Raw genomic sequence first — 23,035 nt, 5'->3', positions numbered from 1 at the left:
TTGCAAACTGTTTTCATAAGAAGTTCGCTAGTTAAGTGATTCATTTCATTTACTTTTTCATAGCATTCTTTAAGGTGGGGGATCAATTTCTTATTTTCTTGAACTGCTGTTGTCATTAGTTGAAAGGCCCTTCTCCCATTAGGTGTTCATTATATAATTTTAATGTGCTTTGATTACATTGTCTATGTCTTCAGCCAAGTTTCTAATAATATCCTTAGAACACCCAGCAAGCTAAAGTCATAGATTAGACCCAGAGTTAAAATTTTTTCCTTTTCTGGCATTTTTTTTTTTTCCCTCCAGAGCTGTAACTTGGTTAGCTTTGCTGGGATCCACCATTCTGATCTTCAGGTTATGTAAATTAAATATGTTAGCCTATTAATTAATTCTTATACTGCACCTAGGATTTATGGTGACTTATGGTTAGAAATCTATTCCTAATAACTTGTGGAACTAAGCTAGATCTTAGCTACAATGATGCATTCGGGAAAATAGAAATTCTTTTTTCAATGTATTTGTCCTGAAGGCAGGCTAAAATGTAATGATGATTCTTGGGATTATTTTGCAGACCTCAAAGGAAGATCTTCTGCAGGCTGATTTTGAAGGTGCTTTAAAGTTTTTCAGAGTTCAGCTTCCAAAGAGATACAGGGCGGAGGAGAATGCCAGAAGACTGATGGAGCAGGCGTGCAATATTAAGGTAAGGTACATGGATTTATATATAATAAAGACAGAACTTGAATGCAGAAAGAACGTGGCCAATTATATAAAACCGTTTCTCTATACATTGCTGGATTTTGACTATGTTTAAGGTGATACTGTGTATGAACTAGTCTCTCCCAGACATTTTTGTGAGGCTGGTATGTGTATAATACCTTCTAGTAGGACTTGGAGTGAAAGTTAGTAGGTTCAGATTGGAACAATAGGAAGACAAACATTTATCTTATAGGTAGGGCTCTAGAATGGACTGCTGTGATAGTGGTTTCCATGGCAGCAGACTTAGTATTTAGCTTTTGGCCATCTGTTTTAGGATTATTTACGACAAAGCAAGAAAAGCCTGCTTAGGCAGTGCTTTCTTTTCTCCAAGGGACTAGGAAAGCTTTGAGTCTTGGTCTGCCCATTCCCACCCCACATCTGCAAAATGGTCATGGATATATTGTTCCTTAACCTATGTCTCATAAAACTAAACAAGTTTCATATAATAATTTGATATGGAAATTTTTATCAAGAAAATTATGGTATCAAGATGAGAGAGCACATTTTTTAAAGATTTGGAACCAATTTATTGATGTTAATTCTTGTACCTCTGGAATATACTAGGGAATCTTCTTACCTAACTATGACATAAATACAAATTTCCCTTCTGAACAAAGAGACAAAGATCCCATGTCTTATGGACCTTATGTTCTTGCAGAAGGAAACAGACAATAAATGACTAAAATAATAAATAATATATTTAATATGCTAGAAGGTGATAAATAGCTAGGAAAAAAGGAAAAGTAGGGTGAAATAAGCAAGACTGGATTGGTGAGGAGAGGGAAAGTTACAGTTGTTAATAGGTATTCAGAGTAAGTAGACCTCATTAAAAAGGTGAAGGAGAGGAGTTAGTCATGGAGATGTGTAGGGGAAGAATGTTCCAGTGGAGACAACAGCTAGTTCAAAGGCCCTGAGGCTGGCTCATGCCTGGTGGGTTTGAAGAACAGCAAGAAGGCCAATGTAGCTGGAGTGAAGTGAATGAAAATGAGAGCAATAGAAGAGGAAGTTAGAGAGCTCACAAGGAGACAGAAAATGTAGGTCTTTGTAAGGATTCAGACTTTAAGTGAAGTGGGTAGCTCTTGCAGGGTTTTGAGTGGAAGAGTGATATGATCTGTCTGAGGTTTTAGAGGATCACAGCACTTACTGTGTTGAAAACAGACTGCAAGAAAGTAAGGGTGGAAGTAGGGAGGTCAGACAGGGGGTTTTGCAGTAATCCTGTTGAAAAATAATGATAGAGTTTACCAGGGTGATAACAATGAGATAGAGATGGAGTGGAGACGGAGGTAGTTGGAACCTGAGTATATTTTGAAAGAGAACCAAAAGGATTTCATGATACATTACACATGAGTATGAGAGGAAATGAGGAGTCAAGATGACTCCATAGATTTTGGATTAGGAGATTAGAAGACTGAGATGCCATTGGGTTATTAAGTTCATTACTTAAAATGTACTTTGACATAGACTTCATTTAAGCATCATACCCACTCTAACACTTTTTTGGTGTAACACTGTTGTTTTTTATCTTAACTTATTTTAAAGTGAATTCTAAATGTCGAAAAGTACAATTCAGTGCTGAAAGTAAATAACTGAAGAGAAAAAAATATATTGTCTTTCAAATGAATTCTATATTTAAAAAAAAAATCATTTTCCAAAGATACTAAAGCAAAACAAACCTCTGAATCTTCATCCTAAAATGCAAACTTGTAAAGCCTTCCAGACTAATTATTCTATTTGGCTGGGCCAAATGACCTAAGTATGAGCCACATTTGTCTGTAGACTTTGAAAATACATTTCAGTAGTCATGGTGGCTTTGATTGAATTTTTTGGGTGGTATGTTTGAAAGGTAGGCTCCAGCCCTCTGATTGTTCCAGAGCTGTCAGAGAAAGGTACTGTAACTGGAACAGTTCTATAGGAATCTGTTAAAATAAAACATTCATTTCTAAGAATGAGATGAGAGAATTAGGAGGTACAGGTAAGGTAGAAAGTTAAATGTCTTCAAGGGAAATTTGGTAACATCGGTCAATCACTGAGAATGGAAAACCCAGGAAACAATCCAAAATCGTGAGATGTACAGGGAAGGATTTTTTCCAATATAATTTATGAAGCTCCTCAGAGGATGGAGGCAATTAACAATGGTCAAACCAGAAACTTGGTATCTGAAAGACACAGAAACTTAAAATGTTAGAAAGTAAGTTCAAAATAGGATTTGATTGGGCTATTTCTGGAATGAACATGTGCAACCAGAATAATTTGTGTGAACATGAGCAGATAGACATGAATTTTTATTTTAAGTAATAATGAATTATTTGATTTTGTTTTTTGTTTTTAGGTCTTGTTTTGGGTTTTGTTTTTTGTCTTTGCATTATCTAAGGAGAGTAACTTTTTCTTAGCTATATAAAACAGTACTCACAGGACACCATGTTTATTAAGGTATAGTTGATAACATTATATTAGTTTCAGTCACAAAATTGAGAAATGATCACCACAATAAGTCCAGTTAACCCTTGTCACCATCCATAGTTACAAAATATTTTCTTCTTGTGGTAAGAACTTTAAAGATCCACTCTCCTAGTAGCAGTATGGTATTATTAACTATAGTCATCATGCTGTATAGTATATCCCCATGACTTATTTATTTTATAATGAATAATGTCATCATTTTATAATGAAATTTGTACCTTTTGACCCCCTTCACCCATTTTACCCACTTTACCCCCTGCCTCAGGCAGTCTGTTCTCTGTATCCCTGAACTTGGTATTTTTGGGTTTTTTAGATTCTACATATAAGTGAGATCATCTGGTATTTATCTTTTTCTGTCTGACCTATTTCACTTAGCATAATGCCATCAAGTTCCATCCATATTGTGCCCAATGGCAAGATTTCATTCTTTTTTGTGGCTGAATAATATTCCTTTGTGCATGTATGCTACATTTTCTTTAGCCATTCATCTATCAGGGGCCATTTAGGTTTCCATTGCTGGCTATTGTAAATAATGCTGTAATGAACATGGGGTGCATATTATCTTTTCAAATTAGTGTTTTTGTTTTATTCAGATAAATACCCAGAAGTGAAATTACTAGATTGTATGGTAGTTTTGTTTTTAATTTTTTTGAAGAACCTTCATTTTCATAATGGCTGCACCAATTTACATTTCCACAATTGCAGAAGGGTTTCCTTTTCTCCACATCCTGGCCAGCACTTATTTCTTATCTTTTTGATAATAGCCACTCTAACAGATGTGAAGTGATATCTCATTTTGGTTTTGATTTGCATTTCCCTGATGATTAGTAGTGCTGGGCACCTTTTCATGTACCTGTTGTTTGTCTGTATGTCTTCTTTGGAAAAATGTCTGTTCAGGTCCTCTGCCCAGTTTATAATCAGATTGTTGTTGGTTTTTTTTTTGCTGTTGAGTTATAGGAGTTCTTTATATATTTTGGATATTAACTCTTTATCAGACATATGATTTGCAAATATTTTCTACCATTCAATAGGTTGCCTTTTCATTTTGTTGATGGTTTTCCTTTGCTGTGCAAAAGTTGTTTAAACTCATGGGGCTTGAACTCACAATCCTGAGATCAAAACCTGAGCTGAAATCAAGAGTCAGACACTTAACCAACTGAGCCACCCAGGCACCTCTGTGTAAAACTTTTTAGTATGATGTAGTCCCACTTGGTTTATTTTTGCTTTTGTTGTATTTATTTTAGATGTCAAATCCAAAAAAAAAAATCATCACCAAGACACATCAAGGAGCTCACCACCTATGTTTTCTTCTAGGAGTTTTTTTTTTTTTTTTTAAAGATTTTATTTATTTATTTGACATAGAGACAGCGAGAGCAGGAACACAAGCAGGGGCAGTGGGAGAGGGAAAAGCAGGCTTCCTGCTGAGCAGGGAGCCCAATGTGGGGCTCGATCCCAGGACCCTGGGATCATGACCTGAGCTGAAGGCAGACGCTTAATGACTGAGCCAGCCAGGCGCCCCTCTTCTAGGAGTTTTATGGTTTAAGGTCTTATGTTCAAGTTTTTTAATCCATTTTGAGTTAATTTTTGTGTTTGGTATAAGATAGTGGCCCAGTTTCATTCTTTTGCATATGACGGTCTAGTTTTTCCATCGCCATTTATTGAAGAAATTGTCCTTTCCCCATAGTATGTCCTGGCTCCTTTGTTGTAAATTAATTGATCATATATGCACGGATTTATTTCTGGCTTCTCTATTCTGTCCCACTGATCTGTGTCTGTTTTTTTTTTTTTTTTTTTTTAATGCTGCTATCATACTGTTTTGATTACTTTGGCTTTGTAGTGTTGTTGAAGTCAGAGAGTGTGATGCCTCCAGCTTTGTTCTTCTTTCTCAAGATCGCTTTGGGTATTTGGGATCTTTTGTGGTTCTATGCAAATTTTAAAATTGTTTGTTCCCTTTCTGTGAAAGATGTCATTGGAATTTTGATAGGGATTGTATCGATCTATAGATTGCTTTGGGTGTATAGACCTTTTAACAATATTAATCTAACCTGTGAACATGGAATATCTTTCTATTTATTTGTGTCTTCTTTAGTTTCTTCCATTAATGTCTTATAGTTTTCAGTGTACAGATCTTTCCGTGGTTAAATTTATTCCAAGGTATTTTTTGATGCAATTATAAAATGGATTGTTTTCTTAATTTCTCTTTTTGGTAGTTTCTCATTCATGTATTGAAATACAACAGTTTTGTATATTGATTTTGTATCACAGGATATCATTTTAATTTATAAAGTGATTATGAGGTAGACGTGAGGTGAAACTCAGAGAAGGAAGACGGAAGTAGTATAATATCCAAGGATTGTGCTGGAACTGGAGCATAGGTTTCCAACCTAAAGGTTTAAAATTGTTTTTTAACTGAGACCTACATTTTAAAATAGGTTTTATATCAAAACCCTGACCCCCCCCCACACACATATCTGAAGAAATACTCTTACAATGTGTGATGTACTCTGATGTTTCCTCTTCTACTACTGTATTGTATTCTGTGTCATTTAAACTTCTTGAAGAAAAATCTTCAAACCGAAAAGGTAATCATAACCCACTAAATCGATTTCACAACAGCTTGCTGTTTTGAAAAAACACTGAGGTCTGTCATACCGTTCACACCACCTCCCTCTTCCCCATTCTTATATGCTGCAACTTGTGAGAAGTTGTGGAGCTTGAGGTGTGGCAATGAATAATGGAAGTAGGGGTGTGGTAAGGATGTGCGTCCTCATGCCGTCCTTGTAGCAGAATATGCTGGCAACTGCAAAGTTTAGGGAATGATGGATTTACAGATCGAGGCTGTGTGTTAGGCAAAGCATTCACAGACAGAGGTGACTGCAGGTATGGAATAGGCAAACAAGCTGCTCTCACAATTTCTTATCTACAGCCTTGAGATTAAAGATAGAATATCAAAAATAAAAAAAATTATTTTAATTATTTTCAAAGTTAGTATTTGTGTATGATTATATCTTTTTTGAATTGACATGTTCTCATTTAATTACCCAACAGGATGAATCACTTTCCTCTAACTTTAAGGAACTAGGTGATGAGTGATTGCAGTGAACTGACTGCTTTTAAAATAGATGCAACAGTTAGTTGCAGGTGAAAAGTAACTTAGTTCCATATGTGGTTTATTTCTGCATGTGTACAACAAGATGTATTAACAAACCACACTGGATTAGATAAATAACTTTATTCTTCTCAAACCTGTATAATATTAAATATCAAAAATGTTTTTGTGGGTTTTTTTCTGATTTAACTAACATGATTTTAAATGTTTCTCATATCTTCCTGTGCCTATGGTTTCAGCTAGGTTATAATCGGAAAATATGTTGACCCATCAGACTTGATTTGAAAAGTCATTTGCTTACTTAATATATGAATATCCTGTACTTCCTCAGGCTTTGTTGAATACCATTATTCAGTTGTTACTGGTAGTTAAAAATTCTGCTACTGTAGACCTTCTTAAACTTGAATCTTGGCTTCATGTACTCTAAATCAGTAGAAATTTGAATTTCTTAACACAAGCATATGAGCATTTTGTTTTTCCAGGTAAGACGATCCAGAGCTTCCATTAGATTCTTAAAAGGAATTCAGTAACTCAAAAAAAAATTAGCCTGTATACTGTGGGACAGTCTTAAACTTGCTAAGTAAATTGATATTTTTATAAAGTATAAGAATTTATGAATGTGATATCTATAGATATTCAAATGCTTATACATACAACCTTTATAATTATTCTTGATCTGCCTGTTGTTCTATATAATTTTATTCAACATCATTTATATTGTATTAGGTTGAATTGATGAAATTGCCATTCTTGTTGGTCAAAAATTTAAGATATTAGACATCGTATATGATTTAATTCTTTCATGCCTCTCCATACAATTCAATGCTATGTAGATAAATGATGAAATATTAAAATTTTGAATCTTTTAATTATAATGAAATGCATTTAGCTGGCATTGCTCTGATAAGAATAAAAGGATAAACTAGAAGAGTAAAACACCTGTAATAAAAGTTAGAGTACTGTGTATACCTTAGTTCTACGGACATGCAAACTCCCTGAGAATTGCTCTTCAAAGACTGGGAAACAAGTCTTGTCTGTTCGTTTGTTTGTTTGTTCGTTCCTTCGTTCCTTGTTCATTTTTATTTGGAAAAATGTTCCAAATGCCACATTTGTGATGCATCTCATTAGTAGCAAAGTTCATCACATCACTCAAAATAGTCTGTTGGTAGATCTTCATAAAAGAATATTTAAAAATAGAAATCAGCCTCTTTCATTTGATTTTATTAGTGAAATAATTTGAGCAAAATTAAAACCTCAAAATTTGACGTTAAACTAAAAGTAGTTAGGAAAGGAAGTTAATTTCTTGAGTGCCTGTTGTATGCAGGAACTATGCAAGAGAACTTCTGAGAGGAAATAAGAGTTAAGATAAGACCTGAAGGGTTAGCAGGAGTTAAGGAGTATCTGAAGCTAGGGGAATATGCCCAGAGGTAAGAAAATGTGGTTGAACAAGCCCTAATCATAGTTGATGACTAGAGAATGGGGGTGAGGGGATTAAATAGAGAGAAGACAAAGTAAGCAGGAGCCAGACTGCTGGTGCAGAGCCATGTAAGCCATGGTAAGCAATTTGGATTTTATCCTGAGAGCAATGGGAAGCACTGAGGGATTTTAAATAAGAGGCAGAAATAATCAGCTGTTTGTTTTAGAAAGATCTTTCTGGCTGCTGTGTGGAGAATGGATTGAAAGGGGTAAGATTAGATATTGGTGACAGACCAATTCAGGGGTGGTTGAGGTAATCCAGGTGAGAAGTGACCAGAGTATCTGTTACGGGCTGGAGAAATATCGACAGATTCCAGAGATATTCAAGAGATAGAATCAAGAGATCTTAGTGATTAAATGTGAGCATTAGGGCAGGGAAGAGAGCCTGTGATGACTTTCAGAATTCTTACTTAGGCAACTTGATAGTAATCACACTGCAAAGAGAACAAAGGAGAACAAATTACAAGGATAGAAGATAATGAGTGAACTGTTGGACATGTGAAGTTTGCAGTGTATATCCACAATCTCATATCCAAATATATAGAAATATCAAGTAAGTGGATGGGTATGGAAGTGAGATCTGAGCTGAAAGTAGGTATTTGAATGTCCCACTATTGAAACCATGAGAGTGGGTGAATTCTCATAGGGGAGCAGAAAGGAATGTTGAGGATAGGTACATTAACATGTAAAAAAATGGGCTGAGAAGTAGAAGCTGGTGAGACTGAGAAGACAGGAAGAAACCCAGAAGAGAAGTGAAGTGTGACTGCTAAGGGAAAAGGTATTTGTTTTCAAGAAGGAAGAAGTTGAATAAATGTCAGTAATGCTTAGAGGTCATATAAGGTAGTGAAAAGCAGACATTGTGCAATAGTTAATGATAAAGATGTCCTTAATGGCCTTAGTGAGAGCAGTTTCAGTGGAGTGATGAAGTATAAACTCCAGTGATTCAAGGAATAAATGGGAGGGGAGGAAATGGAGAAAGGAAGATAAAACAACTCTTCTGAGAAGGTTAGAATGGGAAGAAGATGGGGGATGAAAGAGATGGCCAGCGAGCCAGAGAATAGGTACAAGAGAGATAAGAAGACATGAGATTGAGGGGCACCTAGGTGGCTCAATCGTTAAGCATCTGCCTTTGGCTCAGGTCATGATCCCAGGGCCCTGGGATTGAGCCCCACATCGGGCTCCCTGCTCCACAGGAAGCCTGCTTCTCCCTCTCCCACTCCCCCTGCTTCTGTTCCATCTCTCTCTGTCAAATAAATAAATAAATCTTAAAAAAAAAAAGAAGACATGAGACTGATATGGATGTTTGGAGGATGGGAAAGATGAGTCTCTAAATGCTAAAAAACTTAAATGAATCAATTTCTTCATTGAGCACCTACTATATGCCTGGCGCTGTGCTAGACCCAGGGAATACAAGGTAGATATGCTCCCTGAAATCATGGGATTTCCATACTATTGTGTGCAAAATGTTAGTTAGATAATCACCTTAATAACTGTGTAATTACAAGTGAGACAAAAGCTCAGAAGGGAATAAGAAGGATATATGAGGGGAAGGAGCAAAGGAACCTGATTCTGACTCAATCAACAATTTAGGGAAAGCTTTCTCAAACTGAGATTATAAGGCATTCCAGACTGAAGGAACAGCATGTACAAACAGTGTGAAGAAGGAGGCAGTAAGTTCTGTTTAAGAAACTGAGGGAAAGCAAATGGGACTATAGCTGAGAGAATCATGAGGGCTGATATGTAGGAGCCAGACCACTCCATCTTCAAATAAGAAGAAAAGGCCCACAGAAAGAGAAAAGTTGAAGATTCGGTAAAGAAAGAGGAATATATCAAGAGACAGGCCTCCAAGTAGGGTAAGGGATTAGATTCCAGAGAATAGACCTTTCTTCCATTACAGTAGAAGGGAATGAGCAAGGAATCAATGAGGATGAAGGGAATGTGCAGTTTGGTGGGGAGGAAATTGAGAATATTTCATTTGAAGGTTTCTGTTATTTCAATTAAGCAGATTCTAGAGGAAGGGAGTATATAGTAGAGTGAGAGGTTTAAAGAACATGGAAAAGCTTTTAGAACAGACGTTGTAGAGATTGGAAGAACTAAGTGAGAAAACACACAAAGAGTTGTTGGACCATTGTTGGAGATCATGAATTCGTAGTGGCAAGAATCTGGAGCATTTTGTGAGTTTCTCCAGAAACACTCAGCAGCCCAAATATATACATGAAGAATGTAGACAGTTATCTTGACCCCAAGTTGAGGTTTGCCAGCATGAGGCAAAGGAAGGACAGTGGGGCCAAGGCAACGGTACTCTAATAAACCAGATCTTGGGGGAATGAGAGGGATGAGGAAAAGGGGAATCCCTGATCTGTCACTTGTGCCAATTTCCACGGTGTAAATACTCCGACGATAGCCAATTTCAAGGTGCCAATAACTTAAGAACAGGCTCACACATGGGCGCCTGAGTGGCTCAGTCGGTTAAGCATCCGACTCTTGATTTCAATTCAGGTCAGGATCTCAGGGTCATGAGATCGAGCCCCATGTGTGGTTCTGTGCTCAGCATGGAGTCTGCCTGAGATTCCCTCTCTCCCTTTCCCTCTGCCCCTCCCTCCCTCAAATAAATAAATAAAACCTTAAAAAAAAAAAAAATAAAGAAGAACTGGCTCACACAATTTCTGAATGTTAATAGTCACTTCTCAGGAACTAGTACTTGATGACCCTAAGCACACACAGGTTCAGAGAGATGAGGCTAGAAGAGTGTGTTTGACATGATGGAAAATGGAGTTTAACAAGTAGAAGAGAAAGTGAAGACCAATGGGGACTGAGAGTCTGCAAGAAAAGGGGGTGGAGGAGAACTGCAAAGAATTGTTGAACTCCATGACTTAGGAGAATGGTGGAGGAGAACATTAAATGAGTTGGTGGTGGTTACCCAAGAAAAAAGCACCTTTCCTCCAAAAACTCTTATATTTGAAAGACAATTTAGTGACACTGGAAGACAATACTGACTTGTACTTAAAATTTTCAGTTGTAGCTCAGGTTAGTTAGTGGCAGCAGAACCGTGCCAATTGCTATTTTGCCATCTATGGCCAGCTCCTCTGACTTGCCTCTCTGTCCTGGCAAGAGTGCTACCGTCTCTCCCATCTTCCTGTGATCATAGACATTGGAAATGCCTTGAGGTGGAATAAACAGAGATGGCAGAGGCAACAGGAGCAAGGGAGATGAGGAGGACCCACGATGGCTAAAAAGAAAGTTCTGCCCTGGCATCTTGCTCACACACCAAAATTGGCTTCCTGCCTCATGCGGGAGAGGTAGCCACCAATGACAGAGGGGTTACCATGGTAACTACTTTCTTCAGAAAATTCTAAGCTCTGCGCCAGCACAGTTACCTCTTTACTGAGATGGACAATTATCTACGCTCCCAGAGTGGATTAATATAATTTGATCTTGCCTCCCACAAATCACATTTGTAATGGGATATGGTAAATTTGTTTGTCTAGAAATTTAACATTTTTTTTCCCTTTTAAGACCTCCATATTGGTAACCGTGGATTTGAATTTAACTGTTTGAAAAATAACTTTCAACAAAACTGTAAAGAACATTTGTATTAAAAGCTATTTACCTCTTATTTCTTCATGCCGTTTCCTATTTATTTCTGACTGTTGTTGCTATGTGTAAACAAGAATATAATCTCCCAAATAAAGGCTTTCTTTGAATTAGCAATGAGGCCACACAGAAGCTTCTGTCAACTCCATGGATCTAAAATGTGTACCCTTATGTACACCATGGAAAGGGTTCATTTTTAATAGAACTACATCTAGTGTTCCTTTCCTATAAAGACCTCTATGTTGACAACCACAGTTGGAAATATTTGGTTTAAAGGGTCATAATCTTTTTGCTGGGGAAGTGTTATGTTGCAGGATACAGAGATGTGATAAATAACAAACTGATAATGAGATAGTTTCTATATCAAAACAGTTCCTCTTTTTTCCTTTGAGGCTTCTTTTTTTTTTTTCCAAAGATTTTATTTATTTATTTATTCATTCATTTATTTATTTGAGAGAGCGCGCCTGCACGGGAGTGCCTACGGGCCCGTGCAGGGGAGGGGCAGAAGGAGAGGGAGAATCTCAAGCAGACTGCAGTTAGCAGGAGCCGGACTGGGGGCTTGATCTAATGGCCCTAAGATCATGACCTGAGCTAAAATCAAGAGTCGGATACTTAACCGACTGAGCCACCCAGGCGCCCATCCTTTGTGGCTTCTATTAACATTCATAATCCTCAGTGTACCTCAGATTTGGGGCATTGTTTTGTTTCTACCCCCAAATTAATGCAATTTGATTTTGCTTCTCACAATCATGTACTATGGGAATGAACAGGGAACATGTAAATGTTGGACGTGCTCTGAAACAGTTGATGACAGGTGGAGAAAATAGGCCGTAGCTCCAGACGCCCAGGCATCAGGTACCCTCCACATTTAGAGAACTGAGCTTTTCTGTCTGTTTCTAATCAACTAGAATACATTTGTCCCCTTTATTACTTCTTCATTTTATTCTACCATTATCCCTACTTCTGCCCGTCATTTTCTTTCAGTTTATTAAGGAGAAAGCCATATAGATATTTTAAAATTAACTTGGTGGATGAACCTGGGTATTGTATCATGAGCTAATCTATATAAATCATTAGGTTGTCCTACACCAAAGAAAAATAAGATAAATGGTTATAAAATTGATTTTTATATGGGCATCTCTCTTTTTAGTAAGGGAAACAATAAATCATAGGAATAAAGCATTATACCTTTACATGCATCCCAAACTTGGTACAGTGTCCTCATGCAGAGCTCTGCACATCAAATTAACAACAAAAAAGAATACTTCAAAACTGCTATTTCCAACTAGCAGTTTCTCTTCCATCAGACTTTAAGTATCTTTTTCTCCCTTGCAATGAATTCACTCTCATCAATCTTCCAAAGACTTAGTAAAAATGGGAGTTTTCATACTTCATATACCTTCCTGCAGTGTTTTGCCCATTACTTCCTATCTTAAATTGTAACATTTATGTTTATCTGTGCTGGAGCATAAAGTTAGAACCCGTCTTCAGTTTTTGGCAACATTGGTAATAAATAATTTTCCTGCTCAACTACTTACACTGAGATCCACCTTTCTTTGTTTTTTAAACTATTTGTGTTTGTTTTTGAGAGAGAGAGAGCTTGCATGCACACAAGTTGGAGGGGAAGGGGCAGAGAGAGAGAGAGAGAATCACAAGCAGGCTCCACTTCCTGTGTGGAGCCTGACACGCAGGGCTCGAGCTCATGACCCTGAACTGAAATCAAGAGTTGGACACTTAACCAACTGAGCCACCCAGGCACGCCCCCCCCCTTTTTTTTTAACTATTTGAATTCATATTAAGATTATATTTAAAGTGATGCTTCACAGTTTGTGTTTGGGGATCTGATTCAGACAAGAAAATATGTGTCGTGTTCTTCTGTGCCCTTGTTGCTGCTCACTAGAAATAATTTTGTTTTTGTAGGTAGCAATAAAAATAAATTTAGATGTTGAAGGTGTTGAAAATAGGTTGGGTTAAGATAGCTGGGTCATTGGATCCTGGGGGCTTAGTATTCTAAACCCTTCAACCACAGCTGTTTCAGATGCCATGCCTCTGTAAGACTGATGAGTCACTGACCTCTACTTCTGAAACTAATAATATATGTTAATTAATTGAATTTAAATTTAAAAAAAAAGGCCATTGCCTCCACTCTGGGGGTATAAGGTAAAATTACATTATATTTACTTAGTTGTTATATGCCTGTTCCACCAACCCATGGACCCATTTAGTATTTAGCTGGCAAATAACTGAGTCGAATTAATGCTCTGGAGAACCTACATCTTTTACTATTAAGCCTTTTTCTCTCCTTCTCCCCGGCAAAAAAAAAAAAAAAAAAATTCTTTTAAGGTGGTGGAAGTATGGGGCGCCTGGGTGGCTCAGTCGGTTAAGCGACTGCCTTCGGCTCAGGTCATGATCCTGGAGTCCCTGGATCGAGTCCCGCATCGGGCTCCCTGCTCGGCAGGGAGCCTACTTCTCCCTCTGACCCTCCCCCTTCTCATATGCTCTCTCTCTCTCTCTCATTCTCTCTCTCAAATAAATAAAATCTTTAAAAAAAAAAAAAAAGGTGGTGGAAGTAACACGTAAATGAGAACAGCAACCCAAAAAAGATAGCGAAAAATTGTGTTACTCACATGTCTCCAATCGTTGTCACGCTTTCTGAAGCTCCACTTAAAGGCAAACGAAGTGCTGAGGGGAAAATTGTATTCCTTGCCATAGCTGATAGCTGTGATTAAATGGGAAATACTTTTTCATTGTCAGTTCCTCTGGCCCGGAGACTTTTTATTGCTACCGCTTGCGAAAGAGAGCGATTTCTTTCATCCGAGTGTCTCCCCTGTTCCCTGCCTGCCCCATTTCCCAGCCACATGACCACACTGTGTAGTTCACACGGTCTCTTTCAGACGCCCCTTATTTATTATTTCGCCATCTCTCCTGTTGCCGCTGCTGTTACTACCATTACGCGAGGGCATCTTGGAGGACAGACCGCACGAAGAGGTGGTAAAGCTCAGCGTTAAGTGGCTGAGGTTGGAGGCTTCAGTACGCAATTGGGCACAGGGTGCGCGCCCCTAACCGGTGTGCTCTGTGCCGTGTTCCGTTGCTTCTCTTTTCCACGCACTGCGCTGTCCTCCATCCTCCCTTACCCCCCGATCACCGTACTTCCACTAGCTCTTGCTCCGTGCTGGAGTTTCTTTACTAGGTTGGTTCCTAAAGAGGCAGTCCTTATTTTCTGGGTCTCATTTCTGGCCCTGGGTCTTCATGTCTGTAGTCATTGGCTAGGGCCGCCATCATAAAATACCTCAGACTGTGGGGCTGAAACAGCAGTTTACTTTCTCACAGTTCGGAGGCTAGAAGTCCAAGATCGGAGGGCGGCAGGTTTGGTTTCTTCTGAGGCCTCTGTCCTTGTCTTGCAGGTCTTCTCCTTGTGTCCTCGCGTGATCGTCCCTCTGTCTGGGTTGTCTGGGTCGTCCGGGTCCTAGTCTTCTCTTCTTGTAAGGATACCAGTACTGGGAGTTAGCACTTCAACATAGGAATTCAGGGGCACACATTTCAGTCCATAATAATGTCTTTGTTCGTAGTCAACAAAATGCCAGTTTCTCCCCAGATTCTCTGAAAACACCCTTTTCTTAACGTGAATCTTACTTGGCAACACTGAAGTGGTCTCCAACATCTGATGATACAGGACAGGAAATTTCCCATGTTTGTCAGCATACCCAAGTTCTCCCATTCTAGCCTGAAATCTCAGATTATTGAAAAGATTTTACAGCCCCACCCCCCCACTTCCATCAGCCCACGTGGTTAGCAAGACATGTCCTCTGGCATGCATGTTAGCTTGTGAAAAGTTCTCATTGACCTTACATACCCTTGTTCTGGTATGGTCTTACCGCATTAACTTCCTTATAGTCCTGCCTTTATATTGTATCATATCTTATATAAACCACAACCTCCCTGTTTCTCTTCCTTTCCTAACAGGCAGTGAGTTGGGCAAGTAAATAAGTTCCGTCTTAGCAGGATGTCCAGTGATAGAAGAAAGTCTATATTCTATTCTAATAGAATGGATACTTTAAGCAACAACATAATATGAATACTACATAGGATATAGAAACTTAATGTATTTTCTGAAATCATTCACATGAAGTTTTTTATTCTAAAACATTTCACTAAATTTTAAGGTGGCCATTGTTTAAGAAGACAGACTGTAGACATTGCCTTGCAGGGGAAAGATTCTGAAGAAAATTGTCTGGCATAGCAGGAACTTCTTAGACCCTTCACCTCAGACTAACTGGTCTCTCTGGCTTTAGTTTTTGTCTTCTCCAGTTTCCTGTACTCACTACCACGAGAGTTGTCTGCCTGGAAAATCAACCTCTTATTGTCACTCCTCACTTCGGAGAACACTGCTGGGTCCCTCTTACCTGCAGGATGAGCCCCCCACCCCTCAGCTTGGTAGAGAACCCCTTCTTTCACAACAATATGCCATGCCCCTTCCTGGCCTTGTCACCTCTCGTCCTTTCCTCCTGGAATACTTTCCCGCTGTGGAGTGCCTGGAAAACGCAGGGGCTTTGGAGGCAGACAAGTCTAGTTTTGAATTCTGACTCCAGTTCTTACTGACTGAGTGATCCTGAGAAATTTACTTAATCTCTATGAGTACTTTTCTCATCATGAAATGAGACTAATACCTACTGCACGAAGATCTTGTAAGAATTATTAAAGCTAAGCGTATGTGTGACTCACTGCTAAATTATTTATCAATTCCTGTTGCAGTTATAGGATCAAGCAAACCCCTGTTTACCCTTTAAGACCCAGATCAGACATCACCTCCTCTGGGAGCCTAGGCTGTTATTTATTCTAACTCTGGTAATTCCTGCACTAGAACAACACATTTGTAGTTAAGAATGTGGTTTTCTGAAGCCATGTTGTTGGGGTTCAAATCTTGGCTTCTCTGTGTATTACCTCTGTGATCTCTGGCAAGTTACTTATACTCCGTATACTTCAGCTATCTGTTCTGTAAAATAAGGATAATATTATCTATGTAATAGGATTACTATGAAGATTAAGTGGGATAATATATACACTGGACCCTTGAACAACACAGATTTGAACTGCATGGACCTACTTATACGTGGATGTTTTTTGACAAATACAGTACTATAAATGTATTTTCTCTTCCTTATGATTTTCTTAATAACTCTTTTACTCTAGCTTACTTTATTATAAGAATACAGTATATGACACATGTAACATAAAAAATATGTATTGATCGACTCTATGTTTTTAGTAAGATTTCTGAGTCAACAGTTGGCTATTAGTACTTAAGTATGGGGGGGTCAAAAATTACATGTGGATTTTTGACTCCGTGAGGGTCAGTGCCTCTAACCCCCTGCATTGCTCAAGGAACTGAGCAATGTGTAAGAACTTACACAACTGTGTAAGAAATTTAGCACAATGCTGTATATAGTTAGTATACAAAAAATGTTAGCCATTATTACTGTGTTCATTTTGAGTCATTTTCTCTTATTGTGAGTTCCTCAAGGCTTTGACTCTACCTTGTTCTTCTCTAGATGCCTTGTGTCTGATCCAATGCCCAGCCTATGCTAGGGTCAAAGAAGGCCTAACTGGATCAAAGAAGTCACACATTAAATATTTATTTAGTTAGCAAATCCTGTTCATTTAAGATGAAGAATATTGGGCTTTAAATCCTCTTTGAAAATACTGGAAATAAACAGAAAAATTCTCATTATTACACTGAATAGTATTCCAGATTTCTTCCTACAGAAAAATAAATAGTTGAGTGTATTGGTCTGAATTTTGCTTTTAAGAAAGGTGTCTGGGGGTGCCTGGGTGGCTCAGTCTGTTGAGTGTCCAATTCTTGGTTTTGGCTCAGGTCATGATCTCAGGGTCATGGGATCCAGCCCTGCCTTAGGCTCCGCTCCTCACTCAGTGCAGAGTCTGCTTGTCCCTCTCGCTCTGTGCTCTCTCTCTCTCTCAAATAAATAAATAAATAAAATCTTAAAAAAAAAAAAATTAAGGTGTCTGGGGCGCCTGGTGGCTCAGTTGGTTAAGCATCTGACTCTTGATTTCAGCTCAGGTCATGATCTCAGAGTAGTGAGATCGAGCCCCACATGGGCTCTGTCTGTGCTCTGCATGGAGTCTGCTTGAGATTTTCTCTCTCCCTCTCCCCTTGCCCCTCCCCCTGCTTACACGTACACTCTCTCAATAAAATCTTTTTTTTTAAAAAAAGCTGTCTTTCATACTGTATATACTACAGGGATCATGAAATATGACTGTGAATTTTCCATCTTTGTAGACCTTTAAGACTTGGAGGGAAGGTCCACTTTCTTCTTTGATGCTCTGGTAACCAGGTGCCCTCCCATATCTTCAACTATTAGATTTTTTAGATCATTATTAAATGATCTTTAGAATACTAAAAGTTTTGGGGCGCCTGGGTAGTGCAGTTGCTTGGGCATCTGACTCTTGGTTTTGACTCAGGTCGTGATCTCAGGGTAGTGAGATTGAGCCTGTGTTGGGCTCTGCACTCACCAGAGATTCTCTCTCCCTCTGCCCCTCCCACTCATGCTCTCTCTCAAATAAATCTTTTTTTTTTTAAAGAAAAAGAATACTAAAAGTTTTTAAAGTTTTATATAGTGTCATTTGCATTAACTTGTTAATTGTCTATAGTAAAAATAATTGTGTTGAAAGAACTGAGGCTGGGCGCCTGGGTGGCTCAGTCGTTAAGCATCTGCCTTCGGCTAGGGTCATGATCCCAGGGTCCTGGGATCGAGTCCCACATCGGGCTCCCTGCTTGGCAGGAAGCCTGCTTCTCCCTCTCCCACTCCCCCTGCTTGTGTTCCTGCTCTCGCTATCTCTCTCTGTGTCAAATAAATAAAATCTTTAAAAAAAAAAGGGGGGGGGGCGCCTGGGTGGCTCAGTCGTTAAGCGTCTGCCTTCGGCTCAGGTCACGATCCCAGGGTCCTGGGATCGAGCCCCGCGTCGGGCTCCCTGCTCAGCGGGAAGCCTGCTTCTCCCTCTCCCACTCCCCCTGCTTGTGTTCCCTCTCTCGCTGTGTCTCTCTCTGCCAAATAAATAAATAAAATCTTTTAAAAAAATTAAAAAAAATAAAAAATAAAAAAAAAGAAAGAAAGAACTGAGGCTAAGATGTATATGCCACAGCCTTTTTAAACAGGGGAAAACGTCAGATTAATAGTTTATGATCAAGACTGCTAATATAGATCTCAAACAACAAAGCAGTCTGTTCCTTATTTATGTATGAAATTTCATCATATTTTGTGTTTTCTTCATGTATTTTGTAATTATCAATTTTGTTTTCCATTTCATAAACTAAATTCAAGGAATGTCAATAGTAGATCTGCAAATTTATGTGATAAATGGCACAGTGTCATTTATCTATTGTTATATAACAGACAATCCCAAAAATTACTGGTTTATAACAACAGTATTTCTCATGATTCTGTGAGTTGGCTGGGTGGTTCTACTGTTATTTCTGGATTCATTCATGTGATAGCATTCAGCAGGTGGGACTAAGATCTCTCTTCCCACACATTTTCTTACCATTGGCTTCTTCACAGTATTGTGGTCCCAGATTTCCAAGAAGGCAAGACCCAGTGCACAAGCACAAATCAAACCTCTGCTTGTGTCATATTTGTCAGGTCATGTTGACCAAAACAAATCACATGGAAAATCAGTGTTAGAGGAAACAGCACATGGGAAATGGAGACCAGGAGACATGATTGATGGGGAGCCATTCCTCTAACAATCTACCACATATACACATGGTAAATTTATGTTTAAGTATATATACAAAAAATTAACTTCATTTCTGAGAATTTGGTATGGAAATGACATTTCCTTGCCATTTTAATAATATTTACTAACATTTATTAATAATTTTTATTTAATATCCTTTTATACATTTTGTTATTATGAGCTAATATTGCATTTTTAATTAAAAAAATTTTTTTTCACAATAAAAGTGAGTGAGTAAAGCCAGCATCGGTTTAGGTTCCCTGATAGCAGAAGCAATAATTGCTTATGAATTGTTAATAAAACTTGAGTAGAGATACTCTGATTACAAAGAAAATCTAGCCTGTGATACTGATTTCATCATTCAGCAGAGAATTGGGATTCCAGAGTTCAGAGGAAGCTTAAAAATTTTTAAGTGTTCTACATTGCAGCATACTCAATGTGAAAGGCTAAAAGCATTTCCTCTAAAATCAGGAATAAGACAAGGATGCCCATTCTTGCCACTTTTATTCAACATAGTATTAGAAGTCTTAGCCAGAGAATTAGGCAAGAAAAAGAAATAAAAGACATCCAAATTGGAAAGGACAAAGTAAAACTGTCACTATTTCTAGATGATATGATATTATATATAGGAAAACTTAAATACTGCATCAAAAACTGTTAAAACTAATAAATTCAGTAAAGTTGCAGGATATAAAATCAATACACACTAATCTGTTGTGTTTCTATACATTAATAATGAACTATCAGAGAAATTAAGAAGATAATCCCACTTAAATTGCATCAAAAAGAATAAAATACCGTGGAATAAATTTAACCAAGGAAGTGAAAGACCTGTATATTGAAAACTACAAGAAAAGACAGTCTCTTCAATAAATAGTGATGAGAAGATTGGACAGCCACATGCAAAAGAATGAAACTCCACCACTGTCTTATACCACACACAAAAATTAACTCAGAATGGATTAAAGACTTGAACATAAGACCTGAAACCTTAAAACACCTGGAAGAAAACAGAGACAGTAAGCTCCTTGGACCTAGTTAATTCTGTTTTTGTTTTAATTCATCTCAGCATTCAGCTGTAGTTATTTTATCCCAACAGATAGAACTTTAGAGTCTTAATATGGGTGTTGTAGTTAAACTCCTCTTAATGTAAATTTTTCATGGAGGGCCATGGGTAAGTGGTCTCAGGATGACTAAAAAGAACTAGTTTTATATCTAGAGAAAAGGGTAATAAAACTTTCTTATAAAATAATAAGACCTATAGTCAGTGTAATATCACAAGATACAAACTCTAATGACTTTATTTTTAGATGGACCCAGGATCTAGAGGGCGGGGAATGGATGCAAAAGAAGATATTGTGTAATATGTTTTCAGTATTTAGAGAAAAATGCAGTTGGAAAAAGGAAGGAAGACCCCAAAAATGGGGAAGATCTAGTATTTCGTTTTTTGAAAAATAGGATCCACGAATAGAGTGTTGCATTTGTCAGGAAAACTGGTGCATTAGACAGAATTTGCCTTTAATGCCCAGAGATACTTGCTGCTATCAAAAGGAGCAGAACTTAATCTTGTCCTATTTGGCTGACGTTCGCAAGTATTTTTGATGAATTGAGCCCAAAATCAGATCCAAAGACATCCTCCCCACAGAGAGTTGGTGATGGATCCGGTGAACTAAGTGTTACGAGCATGTTGCAAAAAAGAGATGGCAGGCCCATCCCAGGCTCTGCTCTCCTAACCGCTCTGTCAGTTATGTCTGTGTGCTGGCAGTGGGCACCCGTGCAGCCCTTTCCTCCCTGCCTCCCTCATGGATGTCTCCTTGCGCTCCTGCCTCTTAATGGTGCATCTGCAACCCAGCTGCCTTTCCACAGCTTGCCGTTCCTGCCTATTTCTCCTTCCTGATTCTATACAACTTGCCATCTTTGTGTGAAGGCACCACTGGTTAATATTAAATTTGTCACGATAACAGCCACAACAATTATATCTTGCTTCCATAGATGCCTGACATGTTTATCACTTAATCATTATTTTAATGTCATGAAATACCCTTATTGGCCTGATTGTACAGAGTAGAAAACAGGCACAAAATGTGAAAGTCTGTAACAAGGGTCACTTGGCTAATAAGTGACTGAGCCAAAATCTGAATCCAGGCAGCCTGGTTCTAGAGTCTGTGCTTTACTACCTCTCTTATACTCACTGTTCTTTTTATTCATCTTATACTGTACCACATAGTTTTTGAAGGCAATCAGTATTTATAAGCTGTTAAATAGTGCCAGTATTTATCAGTCACAGGATTTAAGACTACTCTGACTCAGTGTGATTACATTAAATTGCATCTGTTCATTCTTTTGCTTAAGAAGCATCTGGGGTTTCTTGCGCACCTACTGTGTCCTAGTACCCCACTAGGTATTCTGTTCAGGAATAATCACATCAGACAAGATTCCAGTCCTCCTGGAGCTTACAGGATAATGGAAGGGACAGATAATACAAAAATAATGTATAATCAAAAATGGCAATAAAGGTTACAAAGGGAAAGAGAAGTTTGTTACAAGAGAGACGATAGTAAGAAGCTAATTTAGACTGGGGAATCAGGGGATCAAGGAAAACTTTTCAGAGGAAGGTAACATTTTAAGCTGAAGCTCTAAAAGCTTAATAGGAGCTAGCCAGATGAAGAGGAGTAGTAAAGTATGCCATAGATCTTTTGTTCTGGCAAAATAATGGGCCAGTTGTCAGTATAAACCCTTCTGGTACAGAACATCTAAAACTTCTGGATAAAATAATTTAAAAATATTTTTAAATGTGTGGCTGAGTGGGAAAATAAAAAAAAATTTTAGGAACCAGAAATTAATGTGAAAACCTGAATCCTGAGATATTAGTGAATTCTACACCTATATTTTGTTCTTTAGGCATTTGCCATTCCCTGCTGGACTAGATCTTGGGCTTTAATGGGCCTCATGCAGAAGACAAGAAGTTTCTCTATCGATAGGTGAACTGGGGGAAAACCCATTCCTTCCATATACCTCTTCTTCCCAGAGTGAAGCAGTTGGGTTAATTGCCTATCTTGGCCTTGGTGTTTGGATAAATGGTAGTCATATATATCAGTACATTCATTTATATGAAAATATATTTCACGGTAAAAACAAAATATATATTATGGTTAAAAAAAAATTTTTTTTTCCGGGACAGGGGAGATACTGTGTGGCAAGGCCTCTAGACAGAGGAGATACTGTGTGGCAAGGCCTCTAGACAGAAAGGCATTTGCCCTTTTCAAGGAACCGAAAGTCTGGTACAGATTGAGCAAAGTTAAGGGCTGGCCAGTGAGGTTGGAGAGGAGACTAGAGATCAGATTCTTGCAGGGCCTCAAAGCCTTTTGTTGGGATTTTGGATTTTATCCTGAGCACAATGCAAATCTTCAGAAGGATTTTCGGATGACTATCTGACTTATGTGAGAAAGAACAGATTAAGAAAACGTAAAAGTACTGGCGCTACCCTAAAGGTAGAAGTAGAGATTAAGCTACAGCAGGAATCCAGGTGAAAGTGGATTGACTTGGATTAGGGGAAACTGGAAGAAATTAAGGAATCCAAGATATACTTTGAAAGTAAAACCTGCTGATGAATTGGATGGGGATTTGGGGGAAAGATATAAAGAGTTATTTCCCAGGATCTGGCTTGAATAATGGGCTGTCCAGAGGTCTTTTTCTAAGATGACAAAGACAGGAAGAGGTATGGAGGGGAAGATCACATATTTGGTTTTAGAAATGTAGAGTTTTGGGTGCCTGGGTGGTGGCTCAGTCGTTAAGCGTCTGCCTTCGGCTCAGGTCACGATCCCAGGGTCCTGGGATCAAGTCCCGCATCGGGCTCCCTGCTCAGCAGGAAGCCTGCTTCTCCCTCTCCCACTC

General features: G+C 38.4%; 1 protein-coding gene across 11 annotated transcripts in view; it reads left to right on the top strand.

Annotated features, from left to right (window-relative positions):
• The window catches only part of RABGAP1L (RAB GTPase activating protein 1 like), a 773,530-nt gene that overhangs the window by 622,259 nt on the left and 128,236 nt on the right, over positions 1–23,035 (top strand). For all 11 annotated transcript variants that reach the window (XM_064594288.1, XM_064594291.1, XM_064594289.1 and 8 more), the window contains one exon: positions 566–694. In XM_064594288.1, the coding sequence (XP_064450358.1) occupies positions 566–694 (129 nt within the window). The remainder of the gene's footprint in view (positions 1–565; positions 695–23,035) is intronic.

Source organism: Mirounga angustirostris, unplaced genomic scaffold (assembly GCF_029215605.1).
Source record: "Mirounga angustirostris isolate CCGP_5_RB_7025 unplaced genomic scaffold, mMirAng1.0.hap1 SCAF_6, whole genome shotgun sequence".
Classification (NCBI taxonomy): Eukaryota; Metazoa; Chordata; class Mammalia; order Carnivora; family Phocidae; genus Mirounga; species Mirounga angustirostris.
The sequence above is the reverse complement of the archived record's forward strand: the minus strand, read 5'-3'. Positions and strand labels throughout refer to the sequence as shown.